Source organism: Acipenser ruthenus, chromosome 4 (genome assembly GCF_902713425.1).
Source record: "Acipenser ruthenus chromosome 4, fAciRut3.2 maternal haplotype, whole genome shotgun sequence".
NCBI lineage: Eukaryota > Metazoa > Chordata > Actinopteri > Acipenseriformes > Acipenseridae > Acipenser > Acipenser ruthenus.
Window position 1 is genome coordinate 58,072,887 of NC_081192.1, and position 16,122 is coordinate 58,089,008.

A 16,122-nucleotide genomic window follows, 5' to 3' on the forward strand; every position below is an offset into this window, starting at 1 on the left:
ATTTTAAATACATTTATGATTTTATTTAGACAAACAACTGGGATTGTATTGTGCTAAGTGTAGGTGGTTAAAGGGTTTATGGTTTATGGTGTGTTCTGTGTGATTTTTTTTTTTTGCAGGGTTTATGGTGTGTTCTGTTTTTTTTAAACATATTAGTGAACCACCCTTTTTTATCTGAAAATAATGAAAATTAATTATTTTGTAACATGCATTATTATGCTAAACTCTTAGCCTTCCAAGATACATTTCTTTCTATAATATTAAGCAAATTAGGTTGAGTTTATTGGTTTTAAACTGGAGCATATATGTGCGAGTATGTGAATTCACTGAAATGGAGAGACAAAAAGACAAGGCAGAAACCGTGGACCTTTAATGGTGAACATCAGTGGGGCAAGTATGACCACATTATTCTGTTAGTCTCTGTTTCATACCTTCATAGTTTGCATTTCCAAAATTGTAAACCTTAGCTTTAGTCATTACTTTTTGGGTTTTCACTTCAAATGAGACCATGTTGTGGTCTGAGTTTGCCAATAGCTCTCTGACCTCTGTTTTAGTTATTCTGTCTTCGTTATTTGAAAAGACTAAATCAAGGCATGCCTCCCCTCTAGTCGGTGCCTTGACAAATCGCGTTAGGAAGCAGTGATTTGTCATTTCCACCATTTCAATTTCATCTGTCATGCTCCCCACCGGGTTTTCCCATTTTATATGGGGGAAGTTGAAATCCCCCATTAGTATGGCTTCTCCTTTTCTACACGCATTTCTAATGTCATTGTATAACAGATTATTTTGTCTATAGCATGCTCCTGTTATTATGCCCTTTGAATTTTTGTACATTATTCTGACCCATGTTGATTCGGCATTGTTTTCTTTGTCCAGATTTAACACATGGGCTTCAAGACTATTTCTTATGTATAGCGCTACCCCTCCGCCTCTTCTGTCCTGCCTGTCTTTCCTATACAGTGTGTACCCACTAATATTGTATTTATCTCCATCACTTTCAGACAACCAAGTTTCTGTAACACCTATCACATCGTAGTTACTTGTTAGTGCAGTAGCTTCAAGTTCTAACATTTTGTTTCTGAGACTTCTAGCATTAAGATAAATACATTTAATAGTGGTCTTACCTGAGTTGTTGCCCTTGTTTTGATGTGGTCTCCCTTCTGTTTTTTTGTTTTCTCCACCCTTCCTTTCTAGTTTAAATAAGCACAGCTGGGAATAAAAAATGGACGCTTGTTACAGAGAATGAGATGAGGGTATTTATTTCTTTGTAGATGTTGTAAGGAAACCTTGTCAGGATTGGTACTGGTCAAAATGACCGATTTTATTCTGCTGATGAAGTATCCTACACTTTACAGATAATAATAGCGATACACACCCATACCTGAAACTGTGGAAGATACAGTATATGACATGATTGATGTATATGTGCTAGATAAAGACATTAGTATTAATGAGAGTTTGAATCTGCTTTGCAATCTATCACACAAAATGTTTTTTAAAAAGTGATATGACTGCACAATGACGTTTTGCCACACTGTTATTATAATGCTGCCATTGTAAAAAAAAAAAAAAAAGTATGTTATGCTGGAATTGATATTGTTATAATGCTACAATTTTAAACATGTTGTTTTGTTATTTAAGTTCTATTGAAATAATATATTGCCGTTTTTCATAATAACAATATATTTATTATTATTATTATTATTATTATTATTATTATTATTATTATTATTATTATTAAATATAGCAAAAAATGTTTTGAAAACTGTCCAAATTGCTTATTTGAGGGCTAAGAATGAAACATCTGCCAAAAAAAAAAAAGCCAATTTTTGACATGGAAATTGCCAAAATAAATGGGCATGGTTTAAACAGGTCTGCGAAATGTCTGCGACATCTTAATTTTTTATTTCATAACCTACCGAGGATAAATATGATAATTCTCCGCGATTTTAAGTAGACCCCTAATCATAACATATACAGTGCCTATAGAAAGTCTACACCCCCTTTCAAAATGTTCACCTTTTGTTGCATTATAGCCTGGAATTAAAATACATTAAAATAGTTTTTTTTTCATTTATCTACACATCCTACCCCACAACTTCCAAGTGAAAAAAATATTCTAGAAATTTGTAGAAAGTTAATTAAAAATAAAAACTGAAATATCTTGGTTGGATAAATGTCCACCCCCCATTGTAATAGCAATCCTAAATTAGCTCAGGTGTAACCAATCACCTTCAAAATCACACACCAAGTTAAGTGGCCTCCAACTGTGTTAAATTGTAGTGATTCACATGATTTTTGGATAAATTAAGCAGTTCCTGTAGGTCCCCTCTGCTGGGTAGTGCATTTCAAAGCAAAGACTTAACCATGAGCACCAAGGTGCTTTCAAAAGAACTCTGGGACAAAGTTGTTAAAAGGCACAGATCAGGGGATGAGTATAAAAAAATATCAAAGGCCTTGAATATCCCTTGGAGCACGGTCAACACGATTATTAAGAAGTGGAAGGTGTATGGCACCACCAAGACCCTGTCTAGATCAGGCCGTCCCTCCAAACTGGATGGCCAAGCAAGAAGGAGACTGTTCAGAGAGGCTACCAAGAGGCCAATGGCAACTTTGCAAGAGCTACAGGCTTTTATGGCCAAGACTGATCCAAGTGTGCATGTGACAACAATATCCCAAGCACTCCACAAATCTGGCCTGTATGGTAGGGTGGCAAGAAGGAAGTCATTACTCTAGAAAGTCCACCTTGAATACCATTTGAAGTGTGCAAAAAAACACTCTGTAGCTCTGTGGAGATTCTGTAGCCATGTGGCAAAAAGTTTTGTGGTCTGATGAAACTAAAATGGAACTTTTTGGCCTAAATGCAAAGCGTTATGTTTGGCGCAAACCCAAAACAGCGCATCACCCAAAGAACACCATCCTTACTGTGAAGCATGGTGGTGGCAGCATCATGTTATGGGGATGTTTCTCATCGGCAGGGACTGGGGCACTTGTCAGGATAGAAGGGAAAATGAATGGAGCAAAGTGCAGAGAAGTCCTTGAGGAAAACCTGCTGCCCTCTGCAAGAAAGCTGAAACTGGGACGGAAGTTCACCTTTCAGCATGACAACGACCCAAAGCACACAGCCAAAGCTACACTGGAGTGGCTAAGGAACAAAAGGGTAAATGTCCTTGAGTGGCCCAGTCAGAGCCCCAACCTAAATCCAATCGAAAATTTGTGGCATGACTTGAAGATTGCTGTCCATCAACGCTCCCCAAGGAACTTGACAGAGCTTGAACAGTTTTATAAAGAAGAATGGTCAAATATTGCCAAATCTAGGTGTGCAAAGTTGGTAGAGACCTATCCCAACAGACTCCAACTCAGGAGGGTGGAGACTTATCCAATTATGATCTTTCAGTTTTGTATTTTTAATATATAATTTTTTTCTCAATAAAAATTTTTTCCCCTTAACAGTGTGGAGTATGGTGTGTAGATAAGTGGGAAAAAATCCTCATTTAAATGCATGAAACTCTGAGGCACTGACACAACAAAATGTGAAAAAAAGTTCAAGGGGGTGTAGACTTTCTATAGGCACTGTACATTATAACATTGTCTTTTTTAGATATATATTGTGAAAGTGAGGTCCTCAAAGTCTAACTTGTACACAAATCGGCTCGAGATATCACACCAACCACACACAACAGCAGCTCAGGTTTGAACAGGACTGTACCTGCACTTTTATTGTCTTCCAAGGTTCAGGCAGAGGGATCGTCGAATAGCAATACAAAGTTCGGTGCACAACACAGGTTCTCAGGTAAAGCATATAATCCAGCCAGCAGGTTTGTTAGAACAGTCCAGGTCATACACAGGTTGTGAAACGGTTTAGAATTCTTTGTTCTCCTGCTCACAGACACCACACTGGTGTCTTCCCCTACTCCTCTCTCTTTCTCTGTCGAACCAGGCCTATTTATGTGGGCTGGCCACACCCTCTTCAGGTGTTCCCAACCCACCCCTGAGCCTCATTCTGGGTTCTGTTTCTGGGGAGATTTCCCTATCGGCCATCTTGTGTGTGTGTGCCATTTTGTGTGAGGGTAACCTCCATTCAAAATGTCCGTCCTCAGCTACCTTCCATTCCTTACTGTTGGTTTATCACTATATATATATATATATATATATATATATATATATATATATATATATATATATATATATATATATATATATATATATATAGGGGTGGTTATCATGTAAAAACAAAAATGAGGGTATCAATCAATAATACAGTATCTGAATGTAAATGAAAGCTTCCTTATCAAAGTTATATACAGTAGCATGCTGTGTAAAAGAATGCTGTAATGTCCATAAAATTCAAAATGTCAAAGTCACATAGAGTGTACATGACAATCATTCATACTGAAACCCTAATGTGACTTCATCTTTACGCTCTATCTGTTGGCTTTTAAAAACATGGAGAATATTATTCTGCTTGCCTTTGAAGCAGGGAAACAGTTATAAGGCTAGATCATAATCTGTATTTCTTGTAAAAATCAATCTGCATAATTGCTGTCTGCTGCATAGTAATTCTTTGAAACTACATGGGGAATTGCCTTACCATATAGTTCAGTTAGCCCTGGCCCTTTCTCAAATGACTTACTTTGAGGTCCTTAATTGCCAGCTAATGACCTGCAGGGGTTGTTGGGCATAAGGTTCTACACTTCGTTATATCCTGTGCTTAATGTAAATAGAATATTGATAGTACGTTTTAACTTGCAGGGATCGGAATCATATATCTATGCTGCTCTCTGTCTTACTTGCATGGTTACATTGGCAGCGTTTTTTTGCTAACAAAATTAATGCTTGTTTCATGAATATAAACAGGGCTATCTTGCAGAAACAATAAAGACATTTTTTTAAATGGTTTCAACTAAATATGCTGAGTAAAATATTTTCACTGTTGCAGGTTTCTTTTAACTTTGTAATCTGACATCCCGTTGTGAAGGCCTAATGCACTAGAATTTGTCAAATAGATGAGGCTTTTTGTTTACACTAGTGTGTATTCACTGGCAGATAATGACTTGAAATGCTGCCTCTTTGAATGGCTGAAGCTGTGTCAAATGTTCCATTGGTATAGAAATGGTAGAAAGAGCAGCATATCTAAATACTACCATTAATACCAATACAACCTGTTTCTGCTGTATGAGTACTGTATTTGTTAATAACAGGATCAATAAATCACTACTGGGGGACAACAGTAGTGACATTTAAAAGGCAGTGGTATTTTGATCAGCTGCTATTTAGGTAATTAAAACACAGTTTATTGTTGTTTTTATGGTAATCAAATAATCCAATTTCTTTAATAGTAAGGGGTGCTGCCGCAGCCCTTTGGAATTATGCCAGGGTAAAACTGCGCAAGGAGAAAAAGAAAGTGCGAGACAGAGCAAAAACAGGTGCTTGAGCTTAAGATCTTTAAGTAGCTAGTTAGTGTATTAGAGAAGCAAGCCTCCACCGTTTCTCAGTGCTGTGGAAAAGACTGGTGCAGAACCAAGATTGACTCTGTGCAGAGGAAAAGCTAGGCGGTATTAAGCCCAATCTGGCTTGATTAGTGGGTAACAGATGCACGAGTGAGGAGAGCACTATCGCATTCCAACACTGGCAGAGGACTGGAAAGTTAAGTAAAACAAAACAAAGCAAAACAGAACAGTATACAGGCGAAAGTAGTGTTGGGAGCAGGGACTCGGATCCTTTTGCTGCTCGGCCAAGCTGGAATTACGGTAGTAACAGCTATACCGAATACATCAGGAACATAAGGGAGTTTACAAACGAGAGGAGGCCGTTCAGCCCAACTTGCTCGTTTGGTTGTTAGTAGCTTATTGATCCCAGAATCTCATCAAGTAGCTTCTTGAAGGATCCCAGAGTGTCATCCCTACAAACGTAGCGGCACCATATTCCCGCTACATGATTTTGGCGTCCCAAACAGGATCTTAACTAAGACGCTAAATTGTTTTTATGGTACTAAATTGTTGTTTATTAAGTAGCTTAGTATCAAGTCTGATTTAAGCACCGGGATGTCAGAATTGGAAGAACTGAAGGAGCAGTTTGCAGCATTACAAGGGAGGCTTACAGAGCAGACTTAACAGCAAGCATGGACGGAGCAAAGAGAGGCTTTGTTGCTAGCAAAGACTGTCATTGACCTACAGGCAGCTGCTGCTCAGAAGCCCCCTGTAATCTATGTCCCAAGGGAAAGAAAAATTCCTATGCCCGAGCAAAAGGAGACCTGAGCATCGATGAATAGACAGCATCAGCTAGATCAGCAATCTGAGTTTTAAAGGTGTCTGAAGAAGACTGATTAGATTTTTTATTAAAGAGCATGTTAAAAGACAAGCCTTATACACTGAAGTTTATGCCGAATGAAAAAGCAAATTACCCTCTGACAGGGTACTCCCTTACCCTTTGCATATTTTATGTTTTGTGTTATTTTGTATTTGTTGTATTATTATTATTTAAATGTACTGTTGTGTTTATTTAAAAACACACCATTTTATTATTGTTTGACAGCCTGGATGGGGTTAAAATGCCCCATCCAGATAAAATCGAGAGAATGCGTGGTGAACAGCGAGTACTTATTGAGGTTGAGGGATAAACTAGGTAAATGATAGCCAGTTAATCCCTCGGCTACAATATAAAAACCTGCAGCTTTGGCTAAACAGGGTTGAGTGTGTCCAGAGGTGGAACGAGAGACGTGAGTTGTGAGATAAGAGAGTCTAGATAAATAATAATTGCTATCCATGCTGGTTTTACCCCAGCACAATACTTGTTTTGGTTTTCAATCTGTTTGTTATGGCCAATGTGCCGTTTTGTTTGTGTTTTAGTGTTTTGTTTCCTGTTTTGTTCAGACCTTTTTTTAAATTTAATTATTAAACCATGCATCAGCGCTTTCATACCCTGCAGAACTGACTGTGTGTCCATTCTCTTCTGGGTCTGACGTCACCCTTCAGCCACCCTGGTCATGCCCTGAAGAAGTTTTCAGTGCATTACTCGATGCATATGGAGACAAAGCACCGATTGGCAAAGTATTGGATAAAAACTGTAGGGGTTTATCACAAGCCTTTGAATAAGCATACAATGGGCAGTTCAGTTATTTCCATTTAAATTTAAGCTATAATAAACATGTTAAATATAATAGCCTTATATTAACTTGTACCATGCTTGGACCAAGCCTGACCTCTATCTCTGTTTCTAGAAATGTGCCTGCACAAGCAGGTTTCAGTCACCTCTTGTTTACTTGCCAAGCCTAGTGTTTTAATTCATATGAAACTCCACTGTAAGCACTTTTTTAAATTCACTGCATGAAGTCATTTTTGGCTCTCAAACATTTTCCCAATTAAAATCACCGCCTATCTGATAAGGACTGATACTGTAGATGACTTTTCTATTTTAAATCAAATGCTCATTTTGGCTGCCAAGCATTTATTAATTTCTATGATATCTTGGAGAGAGTTAATTTTGAAAGACCTTGCATTCAAAACAACTGACGAACTGTGATTCTCGCTTTTAAGAGCCAACACCGAATCCTGCTTGGAAAGGGTTACAAAGCTCTAAAGGGTTCTAAAGCTCTGGGGCTCCACCGAACCACAGTCAGAGCCATATTGTCCAAATGGAGAAAGTTTGGACAGTAGTAAATCTTCCCAGGAGTGGCCGTCCTGCCAAAATCTCTCCAAGAGCAAGACGTAAAATCGTCCAGGAAGTCACAAAGAACCCTAGAACAACATCCAGGGATCTGCAGGCCTCTCTCGCCTCGGCTGAGGTCAGTGTTCATGACTCCACCATCAGAAAGACACTGGGCAAAAATGGGAGTCATGGCAGAGCAGCAAGGCGGAAACCATTGCTCACTAAGAAGAACATGAATGCTCATCAAGTTTGCCAAAAAGCACCTGGATGATCCTCAAGAGTTCTGGAACAATGTTCTATGGACAGATGAGTCAAAAGTGGAACTTTTTGGCTGGCATGGGCCCCTTTATGTCTGGTGAAAACCAAACACTGCATTCCACAGTAAGAACCTCATACCAACGGTCAAGCATGGTGGTGGTAGTGTCATGGTTTGGGGATGCTTTGCTGCATCAGGACCTGGACGCCTTGCCAATATTGATGGAACCATGAATTCTGCTCTGTATCAGAGAATTCTACAGGAGAATGTCAGGCCATCCATCCGTGAGCTGAAGCTGAAGCGCAGCTGGGTCATGCAGCAAGACAATGACCCGAAACACACAAGCAAGTCTACATCAGAATGGTTGAAGAACAAGAAATTTAAAGTTTTGGAATGGCCTAGTCAAAGTCCAGACCTAAACCCCATTGAGATGTTGTGGCAGGACCTGAAACGAGCAGTTCATGCTCGAAAACCCACAAATGTCACTGAGTTGAAGCAGTTCTGCATAGAGGAGTGAGCCAAAATTCCTCCACGGCGCTGTAAGAGACTAATCGATAACTACAAGAAGTGTTTGGTTGCACTTATTGCTGCTAAAGGTGGCGTAACCAGTTATTGAGTCTAAGGGGGTGATCACTTTCAAATGCACTTTTAAATGTATCAAATTTTTGTGTTATTTGTTCACTCAGGGTCCCTTTTCTCTAATATTAGTTTTTGGTTGAAGATCTGATAACATTCAGTGTCAAAAAAATGCAGAAAATCTGACAGAGGGCAAATACTTTTTCACGGCACTGTATGTGTATGTATGTATATATATTATTTCAAAGTATGTTTTTCCTTTTTTACTCGGCTTTCTCCAGAAAGTTGGCTACCGAGGTCTGGCACCTAAATCAAAGAGTTGCCTACATCTGATAAGGGCCTGCCAAAAGCAGACCCATGCAAAGGGTCCCAGTGATTTATAGCACAGACGACCTATGCCAAAGCTACGTGTGACACGGGTCAGGAGCAAACACAGCCAGTACTTCAAAGGAGGAGTGCAGAGACCAGTCTAAGAGGTTTCCGGGCCCATCCATTGTTGGAAGCCAGTTGGCGGATTACATAGCAAATGTAAGAATGGGGCCACAAGGCATTTGGGGAATTTTGGAAGATTGAAGTGTCCATAGCCGGTGTGAAAACCAGTTGTTTGCTAGACACAGGCTCAGAAGTTACAACAATAACAGAGTCTCATTTCCAAAAGCATTTTGAGAATGAGAAGTCGTTAAGTGCCAAATGGGTGCGGCTTAGACATCCCAGTGTTGGGTTGCCTTGAAGCTAACCTTGAATATGAAGGTAAGGTATTTTGACGGGGAAATGTGTTTTTGTGCTGAAAGACACTCTGCCTTCTACAGAAGAAGCAATATGAGTCCCTGGAATCATTAGAATGAATGTGATTGATATTGCTTCTGAGTGAAGACGCTGTGAAGATTGGCCAATACAGCCGGTCTAAAGAAGGCATCGTGCTATGGAGAGGAATGTTACCCGAAAGCCAATGGAGGAATTGGGTACGTGAAAGTATCAAGTAAACATGCAGTTCTCATACCTCTGATAAGCGAGAAGGTCGTAGTTGGTCACGACCGAATGCCAGCAGGTTTGGGAATCCCAGTCTTAGAGGAGCCCACCACCGATTTCAAGCTTGCTCAGTGGACTTTAGGTAGCTAATGTTCTTGCTCCCAAAAATCCCAAAAATGGAAAAGTGCCTGTGAGTGTGATGAACTCTAGTGAAGAACCAGTAATGTTATTTCCCATGTTGAGTAGCAAAAGTGCACAGACCTAAGCAAGTGGTTCCAAGAGAGTTAGTCACTTTTGAAGAACGAGGAAATGCTTGAGGAGGAAGAAAAATAAAGAATTGCCAGTTCACCACAGTAGCACACCAAATTCAGACAAGGGATGCCATTCCCATTAAGCAGAAGCACAGATGAGTATGACCCAGTGTGAACAGGATGTGAGTGGTGCAAATATAAGGCAATGTCCAGACAAGAGTTCTCCCAAAAGGTCTCTGTTTTTATTCCAACAAAAGCCAAAAATAATAACAATAAACCACCCCTTTACCAGCGATGGTATCGGGGGGAACACGGCAGGTTTTACAGTCCTGAACAACAAATAAATAACACTCCTAAACCACAATCCTCCGTGCACGAAACTGTGCTCTTTTCCTCCGGGGTCGTGGTGAGTGCTGGTGCTGTGCTGTGCTGTATTGTGAGGGACGTGCTCCGGGTCTAGTGCTGGCTCCGCGGCTGCAGCTCCCGACTCTCACTCCTCCTCTGCTAACGACAAAAAACACAAAATAACAAACACACAGGCTCCGGCTGGATATCGTCATCAGCGCAACAACTGACGTAGTTGCTTCCCTTTTGTACCCAGAACCTCCTCCTTGCAAGCAACCCATTGCCATGGTTTCTCCGATAGGGGCCCACCGCGTTGCTGATTGCAATGGAATCCTTCCAGGTACGTGCAACTATGCGCTCCCCCTAATATGGTCACCTTCCGGTTTCCGCCTACCGTCAAGGTAGTCCATCTAGGAGGAAGCATACGATCAACCTTACCCAGCGCCTTTTTTGGTCAGGAGAGAGATTTACAGTTTGAATTCTTTCTCTCTCTGTTACACCCAGGTGTTTCAGGAATTCAAGAGACATATACATGATCTTGTGTCACGAGGGGTGTTGAAAGAAAGCCACAGCCCATGGGCTTCGCTGGCTGTTATTGTCCTCAAGAAGAATGGAGGAATGCGCTTCTGTTGTGACTGCAGAAAGCTGAAGCAAGTCATGTGTAAAGATGCCTACCTCCTGCCAACAGTGGAACAGTCTCAAGATGCATTGTGCAATGCTAAACAGGTTTCCACACTTGATTTGACATCTGGCTACTTCTAGGTAGCAGTGCATAAAGACGACCATGAGAAAATGGCAGTTCCTCTCAAGGGGAGTCCCCCGCAGCTCAGAGTGGAGGCTTCATGCCTTGCAACTGCTCGCCCTGCTCCTGCTATGTCAGGAGATAATCAGGCAGGACCGGGCCGAGGTGCTCCTAGTAGACCCTTATTGGCCCAGGAGACTCTTTTCAATGCTGATGCAGCTCCTGAGCAGCCAGCCTCGGAGACTGCCAAAGCAGCACAACCTGCTCAGTCAGGCACGGTAGACATTATGGCATCCCGACCCATCGAGCTTGCAACTCTGTCTGGCTCCTGAATGGCTGCATTTGAGCCATCTGGGGCTTTCTAATAGGGCCATTTACACCTTACAAAATGCCAGAGCAGTATTCACACGTTCCCAGTACGGGCACAAGTGGGGCGTCTTTCAGATGTAGTGTCTGCCTCGTGGGTACGACCCCACGACTTTTCCCATGGCACTAATACTGCAATTTTTACAGGACCTGTTTGACGAGGGGAAATCCCCTCTACATTAAAGGTCTCTCTGGCAGCTATTTCTGCTTGCCATGTCAAGATTAACTTGGTCTCTCCAAAAGCTCACTTCCTGGTGGGGCAATTTTTGAAAGGGGCTTGACGGCTTTGGCCGCCTAATGAAGTGCATTGTTCCTCGCTGGAGGCTAAACGTGTTGCTTAATTCACTCATGAAGCCTCCATTTCAACCCCAGTACTCAGCTGAGCTGAAATTGTTATAATGTAAAGCGGCTTTCTTGCTCGCTGTCACCTTCGCAAAGCGGGTTAGTGAGATGAAGGCATTCTCGATAGCGAAAACCTTCTTAATTTTTGTAGAGCAGTCCTTTTGTGCCCTCTGGGGCGGGCCTGTGTCACAGGCTCAGAGAGTAGCTTTGGTATACAATATTCAGGATTCGGGTCTTTAGGAGTTAAATGCACATTCGTAATGGTTACATTTCTATTTCAGGGAACCAGGTTTATGATAATAACCTAACATTACAAATGTGTGAAAGCAGTCCTGAATATATTTAACTGGAAATTCATTGTGGTCAGGGATCTGATCCATGAAGTTTAGGGGGAAAGACGCAGCCCATAGATGGCTGTAACTTCCTGTTATTTACAAAGCATAACATTGTTTGGTCCAGTGGTTAAAGAAAAGGGCTTGTAACCAGAAAGTCCCCGGTTCAAATCCCACCTCTGACTCATTGTGTGACCCTGAGCAAGTCACTTAACCTCCTTGTGCTCCGTCTTTCGGGTGAGACGTAATTGTAAGTGACTCTGCAGCTGATGCATAGTTCACACACCCTAGTCTCTGAAGGTCACCTTGGATAAAGGCGTCTACTAAATAAACAAATAATAATAATAATAATAATAATAATAATTTGGGGTCCGGGGGCCAGGTTTGTTATAATGAAGGGCGTTATAGCGAGTGTGTACTGTGTTGTGTTGCTCTTCTGAATTTGAACTTTAAGCAATGGAGTACAGAGGGACAACAAGTTGAGTCTTTTGGGTAACCTAAGCCCCAATCTGCTGACTTAGAAATTGTATACAATAACATTTTTAAATGTGTTTTGTTGGCAGGATCCGAATTGCTGGTATCAAAGGGCTGCAGGGAGTGGTACGTAAAACAGTGAATGATGAGCTGCAGGCAATTATTTGGGAGCCGCAGCACATGGATAAGCTGATCCCCTCAATGCTGTTTAATATGCAGTGCGCCGAGGATTCAGACAGGTAAGAACAAATATGTGACTCTGAATTATAGAGAAACTCAAACATTTCCTTTGTAATGGTTATGGAGTAATTAAAAAAACAGTATAAAGTTGATCACGCTGCTCATGCTAAATTGATAACAAAACTAAATGCATACATTAAATACCACATAGACCTGAGATTACAGTAAAGAGATGCAGATAAATTAAGAATTTTGTCTTTTAAACTTTAAACAGTCTTGCAATATAGGATTAGTATTTTAATAGATAAAAACAGGGGGAGGATAACGGCTCTCTGTGGCAGGCCTCATGGAACTGATTTTGGCCGCGGACCTTTCACTTCCTTTACTTAAAAATGATAGCGGCCAACAAAACCCATCCGTTGTTATTTTAATGCAGTGTTACATCCATTGCTACGATTATATGGAATGTGTCTTCTACTGACAATGCAAATCTGATTTATGTAATGATGAGTACGTATTTTAACTGTCTTAAACTGAAATATTGTGTGTTGCTTTGATGTTTCTGCAGTTCTTTGTAAAGATTATTCACTTCAAATTATGGGTTTGTAACATTAACAATTACATTAAGAAAAATTGAAAACTGTAGGGTATAACTAGTGTTCCGCGTTTTGATTTTTGTATATTATTCAGTATTTTCCCAGTACTATTTTACACACAATATTTTGATTAAAATGCTGTTTTATTTTGACTCTGAAATTTGTAATAAGCAGACCTACACTGTATCCTAGGATACAGCAGACGTTTAGACGTCAGAGGATCAAATAATGTTCAAATGTGGTTCTCTGTCACTTCACAAACACATTATCATCTGCTTATGTTGGCCAATCAAAGTCTGCGTATTGTGGCAATTGCTGGGCATGAAATACTTGCACACAAATATAATATTTTTTGTGGATGAGGAATGGGGAAAAAACATAAATCAGTTTATGAGTATTCAAAAGAAAATGAATGTTTCGAAGTATACAAAAAGCAAAAATAGCAGAAGTGGGTCAGATGAGGCAGAGGAAGCATAGCACTGTAAATACTGCTGCATTGAGGTACATGTTCGCACTGACAATAAAAGAACATACTGAAAAATAAGCGACACATTAAACTAAAACAAGAAAGTGAACTGAGAGACAGGCAATCCATTTATGCGGCTTTTACATGCACTTTAATAAAAAGAGAGCGCAGAATGACTGTTATTGAGATTGTCAGAGCGCTGTGCTTTGCTGGACAGACACATTGCAGAGAGGTATGTATTTTATAAAGTGTAATTGTAGAATTGATTTATATTTAATTCATAATAATTGATAAGCTCATACCGATCACATGGAATTAAGTGTTACCATTGATACACATTTACCCTATGTGTGGCAGCTGTTGACACATTTAACTGATTAGCTAAGTATTTTTCAAATCGTTCAGTATGATAAACAAGGCATGCTGACCATTGATTCTAATTACTAATTTCATGTGTCCCAGCACCACCCTGAATTGTTGTATTAAATAGATCAATGAGCAATTGGGGGTTTGGATCAGAGTAAAGCTCCAATAAAAAAAAAATAAAAAAAAATAAAAAAAACGCATTTGAAATACCAGCGATTAAATAATAAGTACTGTACAGTTCTCATTGTATTTCTCCTTTTCAAATAAATTGAGAACATATTTCTAGGGATTATTTCAGGAGAAAGAAAAAAAAAACAAGCATCTTTTTATTCTACATGGGGTAGAAATACTGGCGAGAGATATGCAACACACATTTTCTACCTCTACATAGGGGATAAAAAACACATAAATACTATCTGACCATGAAGACTGCTCTTTGTCATGTCCTTTTCAGTTTGAAGATGGAGTAGTTTTAAACAGTCCCCAGTCACGATAAGGGAATTCAAATGCATACAATCTTTTACCCTGTACTCTAGCCTCAATGTTGATTCTGTAGAAACATTTAAAATTATTAACATATTTTCCTTGATAAATTACGCTTCTGACCTGTCATATGTCAAATGAATGGCTTTGGCACTCTTATGATCCTAATTTCAATGCAGAACAATTGCTGTGTATTACACCCTAATAACCATGAAAAGATTTCTGTCTCCTAGTGATTCTCTACATAATACTGTAATTGCTTTACCTTGACCTTCACAATGTATTTTTTTTTAATGAATTCACCTTAACAGGATCCAGAAGGCATAAAAAACAACCTGGAATAGTTTTGGTCAAGGGTGTTTGGTTCTGTTAATTGCTTTTCAGAAAAGTGAACGTGACAAGAACCAAAAAGGTGGCTATAAATGGCAAACTGCTGGGGGATTCAAAGTCTCTAGTTAATTGGGCTTGTTGTTACGTGTGCACTTTGTAAACAGTGCTATTTGGTAAATCCGAAGCTCCTTGAAAGTGCCATTCTGGATGACCTTGAATTTATTTTTAATTACTTTACCATGATTTATATGTTCATTAAATTTTGACTGATATGAACTGAAATAAGATACAATTGTAAAATTTGTTAAGAGTAGTTTCCTTTTAAGGATTCATTTGGAAATGTGCACATCCCAGGGAGGAGTCACACAGCTCTCCAAGCTAATAAAGTTTGCAAATTGTACTATAAAGTTATTATATTATCAATTATAATGTACCATATAGCATATTAAATATTTATTCTTCCTTCCTCCCTTTGTCTATGTAGTTCTCTGTTGCTAGCATAGATAGAATGCAGTAATGTGTTTTTTTGTAATTTAGATAAGGTGATATGGTCTCTGCAGAACCTTTTAAAAATACATATTTGTATATTTATACTGTATGTTATCATTCATTACACATTGTATTATGTCTATGGAAATTTCTATTTAAAAAATAGTGTTTAACTCCAAATAGACAATAATAAAATGTGGGTAGATTAGTCGTGTGGCCTGGAAAAAATGTGTTTCTCCTGAGAAATCTTTGCCTACAGACCATCTGCTGCTGGTGGGAGAGAAAACAATTTCTCATTTAATTGCCTGGAGAACTGAGTCATATTTTTGGAAAATAATTACTGAAACAAACTTACAGACCGCTGTACTTTTCACTTAATATGTAATGTATTATTGGCTGGATATTTTAAAATATTTTAATAATATAGAGTTCTGCTCCTACGTGAATTGATTGTTCACACTTGTTCAAATGGGAAGGATTATAGTTATTGAACTAAAATCAATATAGCAGGCTCTATATAAAAAGCACAATAATCGAAAGCACAACAGTTTATATAGTTTTAAGATGGTAGTGGCACAGATCTTGTGCTATGTAATCAGGGTGTGGACATTCAAAGTCATACTATATTTCTTATGCTCATTTGTCATAACTTGTCTTCTATGAAAATACAGCAGGTTAGTGATTTTTATTTATTTATTTTTTTCTTTATTCTGACTTTAGCCGGGACACGTTCAATGTGTCCATTGCCACACGTTCAATGTGTCCATTGCCTCTTGGTAGATTTGGGGGAAAAAAAAATACAAAACAGAAATAGCAGCATGTAAAAAGTTCCTAAACGCATAGGGCCTCATTTACGAAGCGTTTACCGTACACAAGGATTTAGCGGATGCAAAACGTAAGGGGCAGAATAGC

General features: G+C 39.3%; 1 protein-coding gene across 3 annotated transcripts in view; it reads left to right on the forward strand.

Annotated features, from left to right (window-relative positions):
• efr3a (EFR3 homolog A (S. cerevisiae)) overlaps nucleotides 1-16,122 on the forward strand; it is a 268,889-nt gene that overhangs the window by 131,597 nt on the left and 121,170 nt on the right. For all 3 annotated transcript variants that reach the window (XM_033998812.3, XM_033998811.3, XM_033998813.3), the window contains exon 7: nucleotides 12,390-12,539. In XM_033998812.3, coding sequence (XP_033854703.1) covers nucleotides 12,390-12,539 — 150 coding nt within the window. The remainder of the gene's footprint in view (nucleotides 1-12,389; nucleotides 12,540-16,122) is intronic.